Genomic DNA, 24,884 nt, shown 5'->3' with positions numbered 1-24,884 from the left:
CAATTGGAGAATTTGACAAATGTGCTTAATGGGTGTGTGAGAGGGAGTGTCTCTGGTGACTATACTAGAACAGTCTATGGATGTGTGTTCTGTGTGTTCTGCTCTGCTCAGACACAGTAGAAGTGCTGACTGCAGCACACTGGGAGCAGATGGGAATGGTTTTATTTAGGTGGCTGTGGCAGGGAGGTAGACAGTCAGCTGAGTTTGACTTACAGTACCATACAGGCCTCATGCACACTTGTGCTTAAACCCATACAGATACTATAGTAATCTAACTATAATGTCTATAATGTTACAGATTTATGGGTTTTTGTTTTTTTCACAGCCAATGTGAATGCTACTGTCTTCTTGCATGGCTTTTGGGGTGACCTGGTCTCCCATATCTCTCTGTGTGTCTCCAGGAGCCCACATCCCCCGTGGGTAGCCCCCATCACTCCCCCCACGGGAACGGTCTGGACCGGGCCCCCACCCTGAGGAAGGAGTTACCAGGGTCCCCCAGGAGCCCCGGGGAGGCCCCTTCCCCCCAACCACCACACAGCCCCACCCCAGGCAAGGCCAAGGACCCAGCACAGGTATGATACATTCATCGTCAAGCATTAACATGGTGGCCAAAATCCACCAATTAAAGTACTTATCACTTGTTTACAGTATCTGTATGGAGGTGCTTTGTTTGACAGTATCTCTTTACCTCTCTGTAGATGGAGAAGTCTGGGTCGCCGTTGTCTAAGTCGAGCACCCCGTCCCCCTCTCACCGTGAGGCCCTTACCCCCGGCCCCGCCGGCCCCAGTACGTCCTGCCTCCGTCTGCTCAGCAAGGCTGCCTCCTCCGCTGACCCCCTGGGTGAGTCAGACACCCCTGTCTGCCTGCCATACCCTATGTCTGTACCCCTGTTATTATACCCCTGCACCCCTGTTAAACATTCAAATCACACTACTGTGATCATATAGCCCTGTAATACCATAATTATACCTTCCATCTGATCATCGTACCATTATCCCACACCTACTGTGATGATATGCTCCTGTGGTCCCGTATTGTACTCATATCTGCCATATTCTGCCTAAAGCAATAAAGACGGCATTGTAGCCTATAAGAAACCGAGAGGAACTTGATTGTTGACAACACATCTCTACCAGTTAGACCCTAACCCTTTCTTACCCGCTGGAATGTAAGGTGTGTTCTCATCTCCCCCCTCACCCCCTCCTCGCCTCTCCAGCTCTCCGCAGTCCCCTGTCTGTGCCCCCCGGTTCATACCCAGCTCACTTTGGGGTGGTGTCCCACGCAGGCCTCAACGGGGAGCTGGCTAGTCCCGGGGGCTTCGGGGCTGCCCTGACCCTCTCGCCCCAGATCAGCACCGCCGCCAGCGTCTACACCCGCAGCCCCTTGGTGAGTTAGACAAAATGCATCACTGGTCTCTCTGTTTAAAACACCTGTCTACAACGGCAGACCTCACTGGCTGCATTGTCTATAGTCTTTGTCTCTTCCTGGCACTTAATTGATCAATTATGTCTCTAATTCGCTAGTTAGTGCGTGCACCTGGTTACCCAGGTCTGAATCAATTAGATTGCTTTCAATTAGAAAGCAAGAAGGGAAACCAGTTGCCTAGAGGATCGAAGATGTGCACCACTCATTTAAAACAATACATTTTTTATTGATGAAGATGGATTCTTAGTAGTATTTGGTTTGGAAGCTTGTTTTGGATGAATTGTCAAGATTTCACTCAACTTGATGAGATCAGGATTTACTGAGATTAAACTGTTACAACACAGGATGATTCTATTAGTAAACTCCTAATGTCTTGGTCCTCCTAGTCTCTCCAGATGGCGTATGAGTCTCGGTCCCACCTCAGGGCCCCAGGGCTGTCCTCCTCACTGCCTGGTGGATCCTCCGGGGGAAAACCGTACGTCTCTCTTCTCCTCCATCTAAATCTATCCAGACAGAAAGAAAGATGGCTGTTGTTGTAATAGCTGGAGCAAGCCGCAAACTCTGCCATCACAAATAACACTCTGTACTAGAAGACTATTTCTCAACTTCTAATGCCATTACAGTGTTGACAGTCTTCAAGGTTTTAGCAAGTAGCAAGCACTTAGTTTTTGTAATAATATACAGATGTAGATTGCAGTGGTTGGCACTCTTTCCATTCTCTCCCTCCTGCCTCTCTCCAGTGCTTACTCTTTCCACGTCAGTGCGGATGGACAGATGCAGCCGGTTCCTTTCCCTCCGGATGCCCTGCTGGGCCCGGGCATCCCACGACATGCCCGTCAGATCCACACTCTGAACCACGGAGAGGTGGTGTGTGCCGTCACCATCAGCACCTCCACACGTCACGTCTACACCGGCGGCAAGGGCTGTGTCAAGGTGTGGGACATCAGCCAGCCTGGCAGCAAGAGTGCCATGGCCCAGCTCGACTGTCTGGTGAGTGGACACACACTTTAAAAGGCTTAACCAATAATATTGCTTGTTTTGCCAGTCCAATACACATGTTCTCTCTTCACACCAATCAGAATAGGGATAACTACATCCGCTCATGTAAGATTCTTCCTGATGGGCGGACCCTCATTGTTGGAGGTGAGGCCAGCACGTTGTCAATCTGGGACTTGGCCACACCTACTCCCCGCATCAAGGCGGAGTTGACGTCTTCTGCCCCGGCCTGCTACGCTCTGGCCATCTCCCCCGACAACAAGGTCTGCTTCTCCTGCTGCAGTGACGGCAACATCGTAGTCTGGGACCTGCACAACCAGACCCTGGTCAGGTAAGAGGAGGAGGAGAGGAGGATGAGGAGGAGGTTAGGAGGGGTATAGGGGGAGACATCGTAGTCTGGGACCTCCACAACCAGAGCCCCTGGTCAGGTATGAGGAGAGAGAGAGGGTAGGGCAGGAGAGAAGAGAAGAGGATAGGGGGAGGAGAAAGCAGGGTAGGGGTCCAGAGACTATGGATTACATCTGAATGGCTAGGTGTTGATGTGATCTTTATGCTACCCAGGCAGTTCCAGGGTCACACTGACGGGGCCAGCTGTATTGACATCTCCAACGATGGGACCAAACTGTGGACGGGGGGGCTGGACAACACAGTACGCTGCTGGGACCTGAGAGAGGGACGCCAGCTGCAGCAGCATGACTTCACCTCACAGGTACTGATGGAATACCTGAGACATTGTGCGATTAGCTGAGACTAGCTAAGACCAGCTCAGTACTGCCTTTATGAGAAGCACTGCACCTGTTAATATATGATACATATCAGCCTCTATATCAAACCAGTCACTGTTTCTCTCTGTTCTATCACATCACTGTTTGCACATCTACATATTTTTGTCACAGTAGGGCTGTGAGAACTGCCAAAAGTCTGAGCGCCAGAAATTGACATGTGCACAAATGCAATTATTGCTCGCAAATATTAAGTTACAAGTTTGCGAATGCAATTACAACTACACATTTGTTTTTTTCATGTTCATCAGTTACTTGGATACCTGCCGGGCTTCGACCTGTTGTTTCGGCCTGTTGTTTCCAAAGTTTTATTTTGTTCATAAGTGTTTGTGTCAACCTGCTGACAGCTAGCTAACTAGGTTGCAATGGAGCCGGCATCGCCTGGAATAGCTAATAAACATTTCCAGCGCTGTAGAAGCTGTGTTTATTACGCTCTTGTCTGGGACAATATTGACAATCCGGAGTTCCAATACGGCAATTGTTTGCTTGCGGAGGATTACAGGAATGAGGTGGCTATCCTTAGCAAGCAAATTTCAAGTCTGTGTGAACTTAAGGGGAAAACACAAATTGGAACTTTCTCGTTCTCAGCTCATGTGGCTGGACGTAGCTCGGGCTTAATGGATGTATCCCTGCCTTGTCATCTGTCCCTATCCGAATTGCCTGTGCTACCTGGAACTTGCCTGCCAAGGAAGTCGTCTCCATCTGCTTCTCCTCTTCCATAGTGGAGTAGACGGAGAACAGCAAGATGATTGTCCCAATCATCGCTGGGCCCATGTCACAAGTCGTGGAAACCGAAGGCAGCGGCATGCTGCTAAGCGGACTGGAGTGTCTGGGAGAGGTCCGGAGCAGATTCACATGAGGAATATCTACGCTGTCCTGGTGCCTGATCTACCTGAGCCTTTATCACTGGGATTGCCTGTGTCTGCGACAGCTGTGCTGACTCCATCTACGCTGACTGCAGCAGCGGCTTCGTTATTGAGTTTTGCTCCTTTCCCCTCACTCTGGATCTGACGGGGTACTGCCTGCTGTGGGAGGTCTGGACCTATCGCTGGTAGCTGCGGGTGTATGCTATCCTGCTTCTCCTGGGCCCGTGAAAGGTTCCACGAATTGTGTGAGGGGTAGAAATGGGCGTATTTCTCATCCCTTCTCCGGCCATTGTATTGGGCAGTTCAATGGTGAGAAATGTCTCAGTCCCTGGAGCAAAAACGGATACAGGACATCAATAAGCTGCTCCCAAACATTTTAAACCAGCATCAGGAAATTGAGTCTATCATAGTTCATGTGGGATTCAATGACCTTATGAAGGTTAGCTCAGAACGCTGAAAATTGATTTTAAATAACTGATTGGGTCTCTAATTGACACCAACGAACGCCCCATAATATCTGGCCCTGTGGCCTCCCTAAATCATGGCATTGAATGGTTCAGACTTTTAGCCCTCCATAACTGGCTACGTGACTATTGCAAGTCTGTGGGTGTAACATTTGACAATTTTGATACCTTCTGGAAACAAAGCTTGTTTTATAAGGAGGATGGGATCCATCCAAATCATTTGGGTTCCTGGATCCTGTTAAGTACTGTTGAAGTAATATGGCTACATGTTAATCTGCCTCACCTAAAGCCCTTTTTTTGTGGGAAGCTGCTATAGACCACCAAGTGCTAACAGTCAGTATCTGGATAACTTTTGAAATGCTTGATAATGTATGTGATAAACAGAGAGGTATATTTTCTGGGTAATTTAAATATTGACTGGCTTTCATCAAGCTGCCTACTCAAGAAAAAGGTTAAAACTGTAACTAGTGCCTGCAACCTGGTTCTGTAACGGCAGTCGTAATCCTCCTCCTCGGACGAGGAGAGGCGAGACGGATCGGACCAATACGCAGAGTGGTTAGTTTCCATAGTGATTTAATAATTAACAAAAACAATATGCGATACAAAATAACTACCGTGACAGTCCTGTGTGGCGAAACACTGACACAAGAACAAACACCCACAAAACACACGTGAAACCCCGGCTGCCTTAGTATGATTTTCAATCAGGGACAACGATTGACAGCTGCCTCTGATTGAGAATCATACCAGGCCGAACACAAAACCCCAACATAGAAAATAACACATAGACAGCCCACCCCAACTCACGCCCTGACCAACTAAATAAATACAAGAAAAAGGAAAAACAGGTCAGGAACGTGACAGGTTCAGGTTATCAGTCAACCTACCAGGGTAGTTACAAACAGCCCAGGAATGAAATCATCAACATGTATTGATCACATCTTTCCTAATGCTGCAGACATTTTCTGTAAAGCAGTATCCAAATCCATTGGATGTAATGCTCACAATATAGTTGGCCTAATATAGTGTAAAATAAGTTTTGTAGTGATTGATATGTTGATGTAAAGAGTATTTGTTGGTCTGTAGTGTGTAATGAGGAGCAACCAGACGCTGCACTTGACACATTTATGAAATTGCTTATTCCAGTTGCTAATATGCAATCATTAAGAAAATGACTTTAAAACTGTTAAATCCCTGTCGATTGATGAGGAATTGACAAATGGTATGGTTGAGAGGGATGACGCGAAAGGAATGGCAAATAAGTCTGGCTGCACAACCAGTTGGCAAACGTACTGCAAATTGAGAAATCCTGTGACTAAACTGAATAAAAAGAAACTATACTATGAAACAAAGATACATTATACACTGCTCAAAAAAATAAAGGGAACACTTAAACAACACAATGTAACTCCAAGTCAATCACACTTCTGTGAAATCAAACTGTCCACTTAGGAAGCAACACTGATTGACAATAAATTTCACATGCTGTTGTGCAAATGGAATAGACAACAGGTGGAAATTATAGGCAATTAGCAAGACACCCCCAATAAAGGAGTGGTTCTGCAGGTGTTGACCACAGACCACTTCTCAGTTCCTATGCTTCCTGGCTGATGTTTTGGTCACTTTTGAATGCTGGCGGTGCTTTCACTCTAGTGGTAGCATGAGACGGAGTCTACAACCCACACAAGTGGCTCAGGTAGTGCAGCTCATCCAGGATGGCACATCAATGCGAGCTGTGGCAAGAAGGTTTGCTGTGTCTGTCAGCGTAGTGTCCAGAGCATGGAGGCGCTACCAGGAGACAGGCCAGTACACCAGGAGACGTGGAGGAGGCCGTAGGAGGGCAACAACCCAGCAGCAGGACCGCTACCTCCGCCTTTGTGCAAGGAGGAGCAGGAGGAGCACTGCCAGAGCCCTGCAAAATGACCTCCAGCAGGCCACAAATGTGCATGTGTCTGCTCAAACGGTCAGAAACAGACTCCATGAGGGTGGTATGAGGGCCCGACATCCACAGGTGGGGGTTGTGCTTACAGCCCAACACCGTGCAGGACGTTTGGCATTTGCCAGAGAACACCAAGATTGGCAAATTCGCCACTGGCGCCCTGTGCTCTTCACAGATGAAAGCAGGTTCACACTGAGCACATGTGACAGACGTGACAGAGTCTGGAGACGCCGTGGAGAACGTTCTGCTGCCTGCAACATCCTCCAGCATGACCGGTTTGGCAGTGGGTCAGTCATGGTGTGGGGTGGCATTTTTTGGGGGGCCGCACAGCCCTCCATGTGCTCGCCAGAGGTAGCCTGACTGCCATTAGGTACCGAGATGAGATCCTCAGACCCCTTGTGAGACCATATGCTGGTGCGGTTGGCCCTGGGTTCCTCGTAATGCAAGACAATGCTAGACCTCATGTGGCTGGAGTGTGTCAGCAGTTCCTGCAAGAGGAAGGCATTGATGCTATGGACTGGCCCGCCCGTTCCCCAGACCTGAATCCAATTGAGCACAACTGGGACATCATGTCTCGCTCCATCCACCAACGCCACGTTGCACCACAGACTGTCCAGGAGTTGGCGGATGCTTTAGTCCAGGTCTGGGAGGAGATCCCTCAGGAGACCATCCGCCACCTCATCAGGAGCATGCCCAGGCGTTGTAGGGAGGTCATACAGGCACGTGGAGGCCACACACACTACTGAGCCTCATTTTGACTTGTTTTAAGGACATTACATCAATGTTGGATCAGCCTGTAGTGTGGTTTTCCACTTTAATTTTGAGTGTGACTCCAAATCCAGACCTCCATGGGTTGATAAATTTGATTTCCATTGATAATTTTTGTGTGATTTTGTTGTCAGCACATTCAACTATGTAAAGAAAAAAGTATTTAATAAGAATATTTCATTCATTCAGATCTAGGATGTGTTATTTTAGTGTTCCCTTTATTTTTTTGAGCAGTGTATAAAGAATGATAGTAAAAATATTTGTAGCACAAATGAAATTTAGGGCAAAAACACAAACTCAGCTCCATCATTCATTGAATCAGATGGCTCATTCATCACAAAACCCACTGATATTGCCAATTACTTTAATGATTTTTTCATTGGCAAGATCAGCAAATTTAGGCATGACATGCCAGCAACAAACGCTGACACTACACATCCAAGTATAACTGATCAAATGATGAAAGACAAACATTGTTATTTAGAATTCCGTAAAGTGAGTGTGGAAGAGGGGGAAATGATTGTTGTCTATCAACAATGACAAGACACCGGGGTCTGGCAACTTGGATGGAAAATTACTGAGGATATTAGCGGACGATATTGACACTCCTATTTACCATATCTTCAATCTAAACTTACTAGAACATGTGCGCCCTCAGGCCTGGAGGGAAGCAAAAGTAATTCAGCTACCCAAGAATAGTAAAGCCGCATTTGGTTGGCTTTTTGAGCCAGTAATCAGCCTGTTACCAACCCTTAGTAAACTTTGGGAATAATTTGTGTTTGACCAGATACAATGCTATTTTACTGTAAACAAATTGACAGCCTTTCAGCACGCTTATAGGGAAGGACATTAATGGAAGCCTCTCCAACATAAACCAGGTAGAATCAGGAATTCCCCAGGGCAGCTGTCTATGCCCCTTACTTTTGTTCAATCTTTACTAATGACATACAACTGGCCTTGAGTAAAGCCAGTGTGTCTCTGTATGCAGATGACTCAACACTATACACGTCAGCTACTACAGCGAGTGAAATCACTGCAACACTTAACAAAGAGCTGCAATTAGTTTCAGAATGGGTGGCAGGGAATAAGTTAGTCCTAAATATTTCAAAACTAAAAGTATTGTATTTGGGACAAATCATTCACTTAACCTCAACTAAATCTTGTAATAATTAATGTGGAAATTGAGAAAGTTGAGGTGACTAAACTGCTTGGAGTAACCGTATCAAGACACAAAGTGAGACCCAAATGCAGACACAGGAGGCAGATGGTTGGAGTCTTACAATGTTTATTAATCCAAAGGGGTAGGCAAGAGAATGGTCGTGGACAGGCAAAAAGGTCAAAACCAGATCAGAGTCCAGGAGGTACAGAGTGACAGACAGGCTCGTGGTCAAGGCAGGCAGAATGGTCAGGCAGGCGGGTACACAGTCCAGAAATAGGCAAGGGTCAAAAGGGAGGAATAGAAAAAAGATCATGCAAAAAGCAGGAGAATGGGAAATACGCTGGTTGACTTGGAAACATACAAGACAAACTGGCACCGAGAGACAGGAAACACAGGGATAAATACACTGGTGAAAATAAGCTACACCTGGAGGGGGGTGGAGATAATCTCAAGGACAGGTGATACAGATCAGGGCGTGACAAACCGTGGATTGCAAATTGTCATGGTCAAAACATGTTGATACAACAGTAGCTAAAATGGGGAGAGGTCTGTCCCTAATAAAGCGCTACTCTGCCTTTTTAACAACACTATCAACAAGGTAGGTCCTACAGGCTCTAGTTTTGTCACACCTGGACTATTGTTCAGTTGTGTGGCCAGGTGCCACAAAGAGGGACCTCAGAAAATTACAATTGGCTCAGAAGAGGGCAGCACGGCTGGCCCTTAAATGTACACAGAGAGCTAACATTAATAATATGCATGTAAATCTCTCATGGCTCAAAGTGGAGGACTGATTGACCACATCACTACTTGTTTTTGTAAGAGGTGTTGACATGCTGAATGCATGGAGGCTTCTGTTTAAACTACTAGCACGCAGCTCGGACCCCCATGCATTCCCCACAAGACATGCCTTTACAGTCCCCAAGTCCAGAACAGACTATGGTAGGTGCACAGCACTACATAGAGCCATGGCTACATGGAACTCTATTCCACATCAGGTAACTAATGCAAGCAGTAGAATCAGATAAAAAACACAGATAAAATGCACCTCATGGAACAGTGGGGACTGTGAAAAGACACACACAGGCACAGACACATGATAAGACACGCACTCTACACACACGTACACATGGGTTTTGTATTGGAGATATGTGATAGCAGAGTAGTGGCCTGCACATGCTGACCAGACCGGACACGTCGCGTGCGCGAGCGTCGCAAAATACATTTTGAAATCCATGTTATTCAATTTCTGCACCCACACTGCTCGCGCGCGCCAACGAGCTAAAATAGAAGTCATTCCTATTTCTGACGCAGATCGCACTGAAAGTCCTGCCTCTCCCATCTCCTCATTGGTTTATAGAAGCAGGTACCCACGTGCCATCTCCTCATTGGTTATACCCACGTGGGTGATTGAAAGATGAACTTTGTTGCCGGTTGTCGTGGTAATACAATGAAAGTTTAGGTGCGATCACCATATAAGTTCAAAGATGAAAAAGCCTGGAAGGAGGAGAGATGACTAGAAACGATTAGGTTGGCCGGTTTATGTGTGGATTAACTTCTTATGGCTGCAATTCCGTTAATGGGATGATATGACAACAGCCAGTGAAAGTGCAGGGCGCCAAATTCAAACAATAGAAATCTCATAATTAAAATTCCTCAAACATACATGTTTCTTATACCATTTTAAAGGTAATCTTTTTGTTAATCCCACCAAAGTGTCTGATTTCAAATAGGCTTTTCAGCGAAAGCACCACAAACGATTATGTTAGGTCACCACCAACTCACAGAAAAATTCAGCCATTTTTCCAGCCAAAGAGAGGAGTCACAAAAAGCACAAATAGAGATAAAATGAATCACTAACCTTTGATGATCTTCATCAGATGACACTCATAGGACTTCATGTTACACAATACATATATGTCTTGTTCGATTAAGTTCATATTTATATCCAAAAACCTCAGTTTACATTGGCGCCATGTTCAGAATAGCCTCCAAAATATCCGGAGAAATTGCCGAGAGCCACGTCAAATAACAGAAATACTCATCATAATCTTTGATGAAAGATACATGTTTTACATAGAATTAAAGATACACTTGTTCTTAATGCAACTGCTGTGTCAGATTTCAAAAAGCTTTACGGCAAAACACAATATTCAATCATCTGAAAACAGCGTTCAGCCACAAAAGCAAGCCATACAGTTACCCGCCAAATTGTGCAGTCAACAAAACTCATAAAAAGCATTATAAATCTTCACTTACCTTTGCTGATCTTCATCGGAATGCACTCCCAGGACTCCCACTTCCACAAGAAATGTTTGTTTTGTTCGGTAATGTCCATCATTTATGTCCAAATAGCTATTTTTGTAGTGTGTTTGGTAAACAAATCCAACGTCAGGAAGCACGTTCACTAAAAGCTGACGAAATGTCCAAAAGTTCCGTAACAGTCAGTAGAAACATGTCAAACGATGTATTGAATCAATCTTTAGAATGTTTTTAACATAAATCTTGAATTACGTTCCAACCGGAGAATAACATTGACTTCAGATGAGCGATGGAACAGAGCTCCCTCTCATGTGAATGCGCATGGTCAAAGCATGGTCAGGTCATGGCAGACCTGACTAATTCCCCTCTCATTCGCCCCCCCTTCACAGTAGAGGCATCAGACAAGGTTCTACAGACTGTTGACATCTAGTGGAAGCCGTAGGAAGTGCAAACTCATCCATATCTCGCTGTGATTTCAATAGGATCTTGGTTGAAAATCTACCAGCCTCAGAATTCCCACTTCCTGTTTGGATTTTTTCTCAGGTTTTTGCCTGCCATATGAGTTCTGTTATACTCACAGACATAAACTTCAGAGTGTTTCTATCCAATACCACTAATAATATGCATATATTAGCAACTATGACTGAGGAGCAGGCCGTTTACTCTGGGCCCCTCTGTGCACCTTTCATCCAAGCTACTCAATATTGCCCCTGCAGCCATAAGAAGTTAATTGTCGGAGTAGAGGTCCTTGTGCATTTCAGGTAAAATAACAACTCAATGTTTATATCCCAGGACAAATTAACTAGCAACAGCAAGCTAGCTAAATAGGACAAATTAACGTTAGCTAGCAAAGGCAAGCTAACTAGCTAAATTGCCATACATGTTTAATGCTTTTCGACCTGTCCCCAAATTAATGTAATTGGTTCAGAGTTTGTTTTGATATTTTAACCTGCGTGTCGTGATCGCGTTTGGTGTGGGGGGGCAAAATACATTTATGCATGATAGCGCACGATGGCGCACGCGCGCAGCCAGTTTGGGTTCCGGGTGAGGCAACACACTTAATGTGTTGTGAAAAGTGTTATGAAATGTAATTTCATGTAATATTTTAAATTGTACAGTTCAAGTCGGAAGTTTACATACACTTAGGTTAGAGTCATTAAAAAAAAAATTCAACCACTCCACACATTTCTTGTAAACAAACTATAGCTTTGGCAAGTTGGTTAGGACATCTACTTTGTGCATGACACAAGTAATTTTTCCAACAATTGTTTGCAGACAGATTATTTCACTTATAATGAACTGTATCACAAATTCCAGTGGGTCAGAAGTTTACATACACTAAGTTGACTGTGCCTTTAGCTTGGAAAATTCAGGAAAATGCTGTCATGGCTTTAGAAGCTTCTGATAGGCTAATTGACATAATTTGAGTCAATTGGAGGTGTACTTGTGGATGTATTTCAAGGCCTTACCTTAAAACTCAGTTCCTCTTTGCTTGACATCATGGGGAAATCAAAAGAAATCAGCCAAGACCTCAGAAAAGAAATTGTAGACCTCCACGAGTCTGGTTCATCCTTGGGAGCAATTTTCAAATGCCTGAAGGTACCACGTTCATCAGTACAAACAATAGTACGCAAGTATAAACACGCGCAGCCGTCATACCGCTCAGGAAGGAGACGCGTTCTGTCTCCTAGAGATGAACGTAATTTGGTGCGAAAGGTGCAAATCAATCCTAGAACAACAGCAAAGGACCTTGTGAAGATGCTGGAGGAAAGGGGTACAAAAGTATCTATATGCACAGTAAAACGAGTCCTATATCGACATAACCTGAAAGGCCGCTCAGCAAGGAAGAAGCCACTGCTCCAAAACTGCCATAAAAAAGCTAGACTACGGTTTGCAACTGCACATGGGACAAAGATTGTACTTTTTGGAGAAATGTCCTCTGGTCTGATGAAACAAAAATAGAACTGTTTGGCCATAATGACCATCATTATGTTTGGAGGAAAAAGGGTGAGGCTTGCAAGCCGAAGAACACCATCCCAACCGTGAAGCACGGGGGTGGCAGCATCATGTTTTGGGGGTGCTTTGTTGCAGGAGGGACTGATGCACTTCACAAAATAGATGGCATCATGAGGGAGGAAAATTATGTGGATGTATTAAATCAACATCTCAAGACATCAGTCAGGAAGTTAAAGCTTGGTCGCAAATGGGTCTTCCAAATGGACAATGACCCAAAGCATACTTCCAAAGTTGTGGCAAAATGGCATAAGGACAACAAAGTCAAGGTATTGGAGTGGCCATCACAAAGCCCTGACCTCAATCCTATAGAAAATGTGTGGGCATAACTGAAAAAGCGTGTGCGAGCAAGGAGGCCTACAAACCTGACTCAGTTACACCAGCTCTGTCAGGAGGAATGGGCCAAAATTCACCCAACTTATTGTGGAAAGCTTGTGGAAGGCTACCCAAAACATCTGACCCAAGTTAAACAATTTAAAGGCAATGCTACCAAATGCTAATTGAGTGTATGTAAACTGACCCACTGAAAATGTGATGAAAGAAATAAAAAGTGAAATATATAATCCTCTCTGCTTTATTCTGACATTTCACATTCTTAAAATAAAGTGGGGATCCTAACTGACCTAAGACAGGGAATTTTTATGAGGATTAAAGGAATTGTGAAAAACTGAGTTTAAATGTATTTGGCTAAGGTGTATGCAAACTTCCAACTTCAACTGTATGCCTTAATGTTGCTGCACCCCAGGAAGAATAATAAATACATCACACATGATGATGCTGCTGATGATCTTTGTCAGATGAGCTCCGTTCACTCGTGTAATGAAGTCCTTTTCTCCCACTCTCTCTCCTTCTACCTCCCTCCCTCCCTCCCTCCCTCCCTCCCTCCCTCCCTCCCTCCAAGATCTTCTCTCTGGGCTACTGTCCTACAGGAGAGTGGCTGGCAGTGGGCATGGAGAGCAGTAATGTAGAAGTGCTGCACGTCTCCAAACCAGACAAGTACCAGCTGCACCTCCACGAGAGCTGTGTGCTCTCACTCAAGTTCGCCTCCTGTGGTACGTACAAGCTCACAACTCTGCCACACTCACACACACTCTCCTAACTTTTATACTTATGCTAATGAGATGTGTAGTCCATATGTCTGCTGAGCCCAAGTGTAATGTTGTGTGTTTGTGTGTGTGTTTGCTTGCGTGTGTGTGTGTGCGTGCGTGTGTTTCAGGCAAGTGGTTTGTGAGTACAGGGAAGGACAATCTGCTGAATGCGTGGAGGACGCCATATGGAGCCAGTATATTCCAGGTGAAAAATACACACACTCAAAATGTTACCACCTTTACTTCACACACAGAGATGCATACAAATCTCTCCCTCGCCCTCCATTTGGCAAATCTAAACATAATCCTATCCACCTGATTCCTGCTTACAAGCAAAAACTAAAGCAGGAAGTACCAGTGACTCGCTCAATACGGAAGTGGTCAGATGACGCGGATGCTACGCTACAGGACTGTTTTGCTAGCACAGACTGGAATATGTTCCGGGATTCATCCAATGGCATTGAGGAGTATACCACCTCAGTCACCGGCTTCATCAATAAGTGATCGACGACATCATCCCCACGGTGACCGTACATACTTATCCCAACCAGAAGCCATGGATTATAGGCAACATCTACACCGAGCTAAAGGCTAGAGCTTCTGCTTTCAAGGAGCAAGACTCTAATCTGGACGCTTATAAGAAATCCCGCTATGGCCTCAGACAAACCATCAAACAGGCAAAGCGTCAATACAGGGCTAAGATTGAATCCTACTACACCGGCTCTAATGCTTGTCGGATGTAGTAGGGCTTGCAAACTATGATGGACTACAAAGGAAAACCCAGCCGCGAGCTGCCCAATGACACGACCCTACCAGACAAGCTAAATGCCTTTTATGCTTGCTTCGAGGCAAGCAACACTGAAGCATGCATGAGAGCACCAGCTGTTCTGTACAACTATGTGATTACACTCTCCGTAGCCGATGTGAGCAAGGACTTTAAACAGGTCAACATTCACAAAGCCGCAGGGCCAGATTATCAGGACATGTACTCAAAGCATGTGCGGACCAACTGGAAAGTGTCTTCACTGAAAAACTGGAAAGTGTCTTCACATTTTCAACCTCTCCCTGACCCAGTCTGTAATACCTACATGTTTCAAGCAGACCACCATAGAGGCTTGCAAGCCAAAGAACACCATCCCAACTGTGAAGCACGGGGGTGGCAGCATCATGTTGTGGGGGTGCTTTGCTGCACTTCACAAAGTAGATGACATCATGAGGGAGGAAAATTATGTGGATATATTGAAGCAACATCTCAAGACTTCAGTCAGGAAGTTAAAGCTTGGTTGCAAATGGGTCTTCCAAATGGACAATGACCCCAAGCATACTTCCAAAGTTGTGGCAAAATGGCTTAAGGTCAACAAAGTCAAGGTATTGGAGAGGCCATCACAAAGCCCTGACCTCAATCCTATAGAAAATTTGTGTGGTGATCATAACTGACCTAAGACAGGGATTTTTACTAGGATTAAACGTCAGGAATTGCGAAAAACTGAGTTTAAATGTATTTGGCTAAGGTGTATGTAAATTTCCGACTTCAACTGTACTAGGCGGTGTCAGAGGAAGACTACAGTCACCCAAGTCATAGACGGTTCTCTCTGCTACTGCACAGCAAGCGGTAACGGAGCGCCAAGACTCGGTCCAAAAAGCTCCTTAACAGCTTCTACCCCCAAGCCATTAGACTGCTGAAAAATTTGTCAAATGGCCACCAGGACTATTTACATTGACCCCCCCCTTTGTTTTTAGGCTGCTGCTACTCGCTGCTTATTATCTATGCATAGTCACTTTACCCCTACCTACATGTACAAATGACCTTTTTTACTTTAGTTTATTTGGTAAATATTTTTTAAACTCTATTTATTGAACTGCATTGTTGCTTAAGGGCTTGTAAGTAAGCATTTTACGGTAAGGTCTACAGATTCAGACTTAGGAAATGTACATCTTTCCTAAGCACACCTTTCCTACGCACTTCTCAGTAGTTGGTATTCAGACTTACCTTATGAAGGTGCGTAATAGGCTTTGCAGGTACGGTTCCCTTGCGCGCACATAATAAATTGAATTCAACTGCTGAAAAACCTGCCACTTGAATTTCTCGTGGACTTTTCATTCAATAGGGTTTTCAGTACATTTATCTAAAGCAGTGGTTTGATTCATCCTAAATGTTGCCATGTTCAATTGTTCAATCCATGAAATATTGGAACGTGAGAAAAGTGTTGACCAGTGGTCCTATAAATCTACTATAATAATCCTCACTAATCATGTCACTGTGATGACAACGTTCCAGTCGTCGTGAACTGTGCGCCAGGCTCCAGGTTTAAACTGCTACGTATGGTGTACATTCCAGAATGATCCAAATAGGTTACATGTTCCAAATAATTGCCCAACATGGAATACAGCCTAATATGATCCACTATTGCTAGTGATCATCAGGAACCAAAACACAAACATTGCAGAGCAAAAAAAGTAAACTAACAATGGAAAGGAATGATGCAACATTTAAGGAAACTAACACTAAAGTGACAGTTATAAATGTATGGTGGTATAACTGACTGTGGCTACCGATTGTGGCTAATATTTAACACGATAAAAATTGTAAAACATACAGTGAAAAGTCTGGACATATAATTAAAACATTCTAGAACTCATAAAACAACTCAGTAGGTTTGGACCTATACTGTCATTTGAGCATGGCTACAGAAGTTTATAGCTTGGGTCTCCACATTTCATATATAAGGCCAGCGTTTCATAAACTTCACTATGGAAAAGGTGATATGTTGACATGCTTCAGTTTGCTGCCATGTGACTGGTTTCACATTTGCCTCCAGTGATCATAAGGTAAAATAGATATAAATCGATTGCCCTTTATATTTACAATCCCCTTATCTAAATGGCTTAATCATTTACCTGGCTCTCATCAATAGCACTTATCAATTTGTAAATGACAGGGTATGGAGAATGGTGTTCTTTCTATCGGGAAAAGAAAGTAGATGTTTTTCCACTTGGAACTGACCGGTTGCTCGACCTTATTCATTGTTTCATCATGCGTAAAGGGGGTGGAGTTATGAGTAAATTAATCAAAGGTCAGCATACGGCGTATCTGTAGACACCTCCACCACACCTTCATTTCTTTGATCTCCACCCAAAACAAATTGCGGGTGAATAGCATGCTATTCTCATGCTTAAATTCAAGGTCAGAATACGAGTAAAGAGAAAGATGCATAAAAAGGGAATTACGTTACATTTACACGCACTTAACTCGGGTTCAAAATTCCCCGCATAGGAAATGCATTGTGCATTTCTAGAATATACAGTTTTAGCCAAGGCTGTTGTAGACTGTGTCTGTGCTGGGTATATATAAGTGTGATGATGAGTTACAGGACGGGATGGGCTGTTTAAAGGGGGAAATGTGTCGTTTGTGGGAGGGAGGCAGTATGGCTGTCATCTTGCTGTTTGCTAGACTAGTGCAGAGAGAGGAGGAATCTGCAGCCTTGGCAGTTAGTGTCTCCCTAGGGCTCTGAAATGCACAGAGGCTATCTGCTTTGTTATCCAAATGCCAAATGCCTCTCAGTCCCCCCCCCCCCCCCCCCCCACATGACGTCTCACACTCTCCCTCAGATCCTGCTCCCCCTCTTTCTCTCTCTCTCTCTCTGTCTCACACACTGTTAATCTGCTGCTTTCTCTCTCGCTTTCCTTCTTTTACTCCCCTGATTCATCTCTCTCTTTCACATGTACACACATACCTCCCCTTTCTCCTCCCTCCATTTACTCTCACTCACCGCTACCTCATCCTTTGTACCTCTCCCTCCTCCCTGTTTCTGTCTCTGTAGTGTGAGTGTGTCTGTCAGTCAAAATGGCTTCTCTCACCAGTGGCCTGCTGATTGACAGCCCTGGTGATATGAACCTGTGATGTGGAGGAGGGAGGAAGGGAGGGATTAGGATGAGGTTGAGAGAGGAGGGAAGGGGGAGGAGGGAGAGATACTATAGAGGTTCAGAGGAGGGATTGGTTGCGAGAGGAGGGTGAGGAAAGAGAGAGGTTGAGAGAGGAGCAGGTCTAGAAAACCATCTGGGGCCAGGATATGAGGTCTGATGCAGACAGAGCCTGAGCCTGGTGGAGACAGACAGAATGGAGGTAGAAGGGCTTGTTTATTCAGGTAATGTAGAGAGAGTCAGCCCCCTGTGTTTCTGTGGTGCTGAAAGCTGTGATTAGTAATGCTGAGAGTACAGCTGAACCACGTAGGGTTAAGAACCTGGGGAGACACACCACTCTGCCTGTCAGACATGAAGAAGAAGAAGAAAAGTTACAAGCACCATTGTCTGTTATGAAACTTTGTGGAGCAATTACCATTACTGGGATGATCTAAAACCCTTTTAATGACTTGGTAATTTTCTCAAAAGTAGAGAATGGTTCCATCAGAAATACCATAATAGATTGACTATACCGATTTATTGTGTAAAAAAAAGAGTATATTTTGTGCCCTATTTTGAATCAGTGAATACATCTACACCCGACCTAGTGAGATATACATGGAGGAGACTTAATCAAGCTAGTCGTCTTGACTACTTTCTTGCCTCTTTCTCTCTTGCATCAAAGGTTAAAAAAGTTTTAATAGGAGACAGAATGCGATTGGATCATCATCTAATTTGCCTTCACATAACTCTTATAGAATTTCCACGTGGACTGGGATATTGGAAATGTAATCAAAGTTTACTGGAGGACAATTTATTTTTAACTAAGACAAAATAATGTATAACTGAATTTTCCAGTACAATATTGGTTCAGCAAATCCTCTTATTGTTTGGGATACCTTTAAATGTACCTTCAGAGGTCAGTCAATTCAATATTCATCAATAATAAAAAAGCACTTTCTGTCTAAAGAGACAAGATTAACAAGGGAAATACATGTACTAATAGTACAGGTAGAAAGCAATAAAAACAATACTACAGAGATACAAAATAAGTTAGAGGAAAAACAAAAGAACTGGAGGTACTTATTCAAGAACGATCTAATGTAATCTATTACAACAATAAAGCAAACTGGATGGAATATGGAGAAAAATGCACCAAATTCTTCCTGAATCTCCAACACAGGAACGCTGACAAAAATAATTTGCAGAAACTCGTTACTGAAGATGGAGTCATCTATGATTCTCCGAATTATATTTTAAAAGAGGAAGCTAAATATTTTAAGCAGATGTTCTCTTTTCCATCTCATCCTCACCCACTGAATGACGATTACTGTAAGGAATTCTTTAAAAAATAATAATAATAATAATTGTTTAAATGAACAAATGTACAGAAAGATCAGTGTGAAGGCCAAATTACAGAGGAATAACTTTTTGAGGCTATTAAATCCTTTCAGTCTGGAAAAACCACAGGGCTTGATGGCACACCGGTAGAGGTATATCAAGCCTTTTTTGATATACTCAAAGCTCCATTGTTAGCTTGTTTTAACTACTCCTATAGAAATGGTAGTTTGTCAGGTACTCAGCAGGAAGGTCTGATTTCACTATTATTAAAACAAGACCCAGATGGCAAATATAAAGATCCAGTCTATCTTAAAAACTGGAGGCCTCTTACACTTCAATGTTGTGATGCAAAAATACTAACAAAATGCATAGCACTCTGAATTAAAAAGTTTTTTTACATGGACAATACATTGGAGATAATATACCACAACTACTATAAATAATAGAAGATCGTGAAACAGGCCTTTGATAAAGTAAGACTGGATTTTATTTATAAAAGCCTGGATTTTTTCAATTTCAGTGATTCTCTTATAAAATGGGTAAAAGTAATGTATAGTGTAACGGATGTGAAATGGCTAGCTTGTTAGCGGGTACGCGCTAGTAGCGTTTCAATCAGTTACGTCACTTGCTCTGAAACCTAGATGTAGTGTTGCCCCTTGCTCTGCAAGAGCCGTGGCCTTTGTGGAGCGATGGGTAACGATGCTTCGTGGGCGACCGTTGTTGATGTGTGCAGAGGGTCCCTGGTTCGCGCCCGTGTCGGGGCGAGGAGACGGTTTAAAGTTATACTGTTACATTGATGCTGTTGACCCGGATCACTGGTTGCTGCGGAAAAGGAGGAGGTTGAAAGGGGGGTGAGTGTAACGGATGTGAAATGGCTAGCTAGTTAGCGGGTACGCGCTAGTAGCGTTTCAATCAGTTACGTCACTTGCTCTGAAACCTAGATGTAGTGTTGCCCCTTGCTCTGCAAGGGCCGTGGCTTTTGTGGAGCGATGGGTAACGATGCTTCGTGGGTGACTGTTGTTGATGTGTGCAGAGGGTCCCTGGTTCGCGCCCGTGTCGGGGCGTGGGGACGGTCTAAAGTTATACTGTTACAATAGCAACCCCAGGTGTAAAATAATAAATAGCGCCTACTTCTCAGAGAGTTTTGAATTGTCAAGAGGAGTAAAACAAGGGTGTCTGCTGTCACCATATCTATTTGTTATTGCCATTGAAATGCTAGCTATAAAAATCAGATCAAATAACAACATTAGAGGATTAGAAATCCAAGGCTTAAAAACAAAAGTGTCCATGTATGCCGATGACTCAAGTTTTATATTAAGTCCGCAAGCTAGATCCCTGCAATGTCTCATTGAAGATCTAGATAACTTTTCTGGACTCTCTGTACTAAAACCTAATTATGATAAGTGTACAATATTACATATTGGAAATTTTACATTGCCATGCAGTTTACCTATAAAATGGGCATATTTGGTATTCATATCACAAAATATATAAATGAGCTCTCCACAATGAATTTCAATAGAAAACTTGTAAAAATAGACAAGACCCTGCAACCATGGAGAGGTCTATTAATGGAAAAATTTCCTGATTAACTCCTTAGTCATATCTCAGTTTACTCACTTACTTATGGCACTGCCTACTCCTGATAATTCGTTTTTCAAATCATATGAGCAAAAAATATTTATCTTTATCTGGGACGCTAAACCAGACAAGATAACGTGTGTCTATCTATGTAATGAATATGAATTGGGTGGGTTTAGATGATTAAATATGAAAGCACTAAACCTTTTTCTAAAAGCTATACTTATTCAAAAGTTTTACTTGAACCCTAAATGGTTCTCAAGTAGATTACTAAGAAAAGCTCATCCAATGTTTAAAATGGCCTTTTTGCCTTTGTGTAGACTGCCATTAATTGAAAATTATACTTTTTTTCAAAGTATCTCTCTTTTTCAAACAAGCATTGCAGAGCTGGCTACAATTTCAATTTCATCCCCCTGAAAAGACAAAACAAATGTTACAACAAATATTATCAACCAACTGTGCTGATTGATAAAATACCTGTATGTATGGGAAAGATGTTTGAAAATAGTATTTTGTTTTAAAATGATTTAGTAAATTGGAATGGTATTGTCTTTCATGGAGTTATCAGAATTGTATGGGAAGGTCTGCTCAATCCAAGATTACAACCAATTGATTACAGCATTACCCCAAAAATGGGCTCCTAAGTTGCGCAGTGGTCTAAGGCACTGCATCTCAGTGCTAGTGGCGTCACTACAGACCCTGGTTTTATTCCAGGCTGTATCACAACCGTCCGTGATTGGGAGTCCCATAAGGCGGCGCACAATTGGCCCAGCATCGTTAGGGTTTGGTCGGGGTAGGATGTCATTGTAAATAAGAATTTGTTCTTAACTGACTTTCCTATTTAAATAAAGGTTACATTTTTTTTAAATGGAGGAGGCAGATGGCAGCGGGAGGAGGTAGGGAACTAGTCTGTCTACCCAATATAAAGGATCAAAACTGGAGGAATGAAAATAGCATAAATAGAAAAGTATACCAGTTTAATTTGAGGACCAGCATGTTGACAGCTGTGCCATACAGATTGCAAAATAGTTGGGATGAGATTTTTGATGTACCGATTCCATGCTACGAGTATGAGTATGAGTTGATATATAAAATGATGCAAGATTCAAGAATTTGTGTTTTTCATCTAAAATGATTATGTATAATTCTTGCCTCCAACAAAATGTTGAATATTTGGGGCATACAAGCATCACAGCTCTGCAGATTTTGTTGCGAGGATACAGAATCAATAGACAATTTATTTTGGTATTGCCATCAGGAATGGCTGAAAATGCATAACATTGATCTAAAATGAACTAAAAATAGTACTGTTGGGAGATCTGGAGAGACCGAATCAGTCAATTACTAATATACTAATACTCTTAGTAAAAGTTTTTATCTTCAACTAGCAATCTGTGGATTCCATTCGATTAAATACATTTTCAATCTATGTTAAACATCACAGCATAGCTGAAAGATATATCCAGAGAGGATGGCCAGCAGAGATAGGTGGGATGAGCTGAGGGAAGCTGAGGGTTGGGATGTGGAATTGGAGACAAGTGGGAGTGGAGTTGCTGGGCGGGGGATAAAATGACGATCGAAGATAAAAGTAAAAAAAAAAAAGTAAAAATAAAACATAAAAAGCACGTTTGAATGACACTGAGGGGAAGTGTTGTTACAGCTAATGCCTGTTTGCCTGAGGCTGATGCTGTGCAGGTGTTTGTACACATGCATATACACACACTCTCATTCAAATGCACCCATGTGCACAGACACACACACACACGTAAATAGTGCCATAGATGCACTGAAACATATTCAGTTGGCCTTGCTGTTATGATTTTTGTTGTCCTTGATGTCTTTTGTTTTTCGTATTGTTTTCTGTTTTCCCTGGTTGCTTCTGTGTGTCGCTCTGGATGGGAGTCTGTTGTAGTTGTTGAGCGGCTTCACTGCAAGTATATTGTATGTTTTAAATATTAAATAAAAATATACAAAATAAATCTAGGTGGTAATACACACTGGTGTTATTAGGACATTTTGAGCTATGAGGAGACAACTCTATAGTGGATGAACATGGAGACATGTGAGTAGTGAAAGAGTTTCCTGAGTAGAGCAGGGATATGTGGTGCCATGTGGGGACCCTCAGGGAGATCTCTCCTCATCACTGTCACTCAACTACCGCTACGGAAAAATTAGTGGAAGTGTGTTTCTTCCTAGACCGATGTGTGTTCCTTAGTAAACACGTCTGTCTCTCACTGAACCTCTCCTTCTGTCTCATACTGTCTGTGACTCCTTAGTCTCAGTCTCTGTCTCTGTTTATACTCAGTTTCACGTAGCTAAGTGGAGGTGTGTAACTGGAGTGTTATTACACCTACTAACCAGGCTCTGGCAGGTCCACCTCTAATTTTAACAGTGTTCATGCATGAGTCACTGATTTTTAACACCTTTTTCCTCTGTCTCTCCCTCTCTCAGTCCAAGGAGTCCTCATCGGTCCTGAGTTGTGACGTGTCACCAGATGATAAGTACATAGTGACCGGTTCTGGAGACAAGAAGGCCACCGTGTATGAGGTGGTCTACTGAGAACAGGAAATAAGGGGGGTGAGGGATTTTCAGAGGGGTGGGGGGGCTTGGCTGGGTGGGGTGTAGGGGGGACCTACTCAAGACCTACAGCAGGGCAGGTGGGGGCAACCATGGTTCTTTTGTACAGAAGCAATGCTTTCTGGCTCCAGCTCCCAAAGGACCCTACTACAACAGCCCCCCCCCCCTCCCAATGTCAGTTAGCTGCGCATCCCTGCACCCATTTAAGCCTGAGGATGAGGCAGGATAGAAAGAGAGAGCAAGAGAAGGAAAGGCGGAGAGATAAAGAGCAAGGTAGAGGGAGCGTGAGAGGGCTACAGATAACGAGAGAAGGAAGGACGGGGGGAGAGGAGGAGGGTAATTAGTGCCGTTTCCTGATTAAGAGCTCAGCGGAAGGGAAACCCCAGAGGAGCGTGCCACTCTGGGAGCTGCAGCGAGGAGCACAGATACCAGACAATCGATTCATTAGTCAGACAGTGGAACCCTTAATGAGGCCAACGCCGCGCCACAGCTCCCCAGCCAATGTTGTCAGGAGCGGCAAGCTAGCACCCTGAGCCGGCTTGGACTGGGCCGTGCTGGAGCTCTGCCCCAGAGATATACCCAAAACACAGAGATAAACACTCACACAGCCTCGTACCCAATTAAGTATTCATAGTAGCGCTCCCCGTCTCACTCCCCTAATATCTATTTTATTTTTGTCTCACAAAAGCAGCGCTTAATGAGCAGAGTCAATCTGAGTCTCAGTGGGCCCCCTGTGCCACAAACACTGAACAGACGAGAGCAACACTGCGCTGTTCATCTTAATACTTACCAATAGATTGTTCTCCTGAGACTGCTCACTGCTTAATGCTCATTTAACTTCCCTGTATTATACGACATGCTCCAATGTGTGGCAAATAAGGAAATTATATTATGTATATTGCAAAACCCTGCTTCGATAGAACGTCACAATCTTAATGTGTCAAAAAAAAATGTTTAAGTCATGCTTTTAAGCTACTTTTAAGTCATTTTGTTGCAGTAGTGGTTGCTTTGTTTTAAGAGGCTATGGTTGCCTACGCCTGTACTCTGGCCTTTGAGAGCAAGACGGATACACACACTCCATGACCTAGTGGAAAATATATTTGTCTTTTTATTTTTTAATCTGATGTCCTTCTCCTCGGTGATGGTGATTGGCAGTGGACTCCACTACCCTTTCACAACAACACAAGGGCCCTGAAACTGGCCCTCCATTTTGGGGAAGGCTTCTTCTGATTCCTGTTTTTGTTCCTGTTTCAAGCAGAAGTGATAACTGTACTTTAGTATGTTTTCAGTCAGTGTGTAATGCAATTTCAGTGATTGTTAAGTCTGTCAGTATAGAGCAGCAGGTGTTGGGTCGTTTTGTGGGCATGTTTGGGGAAAGGTGGAGACAGTGGGAAGTGTACAGTATAAGATGCCTGCCTCCCCACCTCACTGCCTGTCAGGCATAGACAGGCTCCCTCTCCGCTCACTGTCAATAAAACCATATCCGCTGCCTGTGCTTTCGCTGTTCCTACATTGAATTACTTAAGTTTTAAAGTTGTTCTCTTTTTAAAGCGAAGGAACTTTTAAATGCTCTGTGTTTTCCTTCCTGACGCATTTTCAATGTTGTTGTAAAAGAAATTAGAAAAAAAATTAAAAAGTTGTGTTAATCTTTTAAGTGCCAGTGTCCATTTGAGTGTTTCTTCTTGAATGCAGTTTTGAATGTTGAAGACATGCAGTGCAGTATGAA

At 43.6% G+C, this 24,884-nt stretch overlaps 1 protein-coding gene across 2 annotated transcripts in view; it reads left to right on the top strand.

Moving 5' to 3' along the window:
* Positions 1-24,812, top strand: part of LOC120054792 (transducin-like enhancer protein 4) — a 75,689-nt gene extending 50,877 nt beyond the window's left edge. For both annotated transcript variants that reach the window (XM_039002417.1, XM_039002416.1), the window contains exons 11-20: positions 402-572; positions 699-840; positions 1,217-1,386; positions 1,812-1,900; positions 2,166-2,415; positions 2,505-2,752; positions 2,983-3,130; positions 13,573-13,723; positions 13,888-13,964; positions 23,033-24,812. In XM_039002417.1, the coding sequence (XP_038858345.1) occupies positions 402-572; positions 699-840; positions 1,217-1,386; positions 1,812-1,900; positions 2,166-2,415; positions 2,505-2,752; positions 2,983-3,130; positions 13,573-13,723; positions 13,888-13,964; positions 23,033-23,140 (1,554 nt within the window). In that variant the 3' untranslated portion in view covers positions 23,141-24,812. The remainder of the gene's footprint in view (positions 1-401; positions 573-698; positions 841-1,216; positions 1,387-1,811; positions 1,901-2,165; positions 2,416-2,504; positions 2,753-2,982; positions 3,131-13,572; positions 13,724-13,887; positions 13,965-23,032) is intronic.
* The last annotated feature ends 72 nt before the right edge of the window (positions 24,813-24,884 follow it).

The sequence above is a fragment of the Salvelinus namaycush genome, chromosome 10, assembly GCF_016432855.1.
Source record: "Salvelinus namaycush isolate Seneca chromosome 10, SaNama_1.0, whole genome shotgun sequence".
NCBI lineage: Eukaryota > Metazoa > Chordata > Actinopteri > Salmoniformes > Salmonidae > Salvelinus > Salvelinus namaycush.
This window is presented reverse-complemented; position numbering and strand designations above follow the sequence as displayed.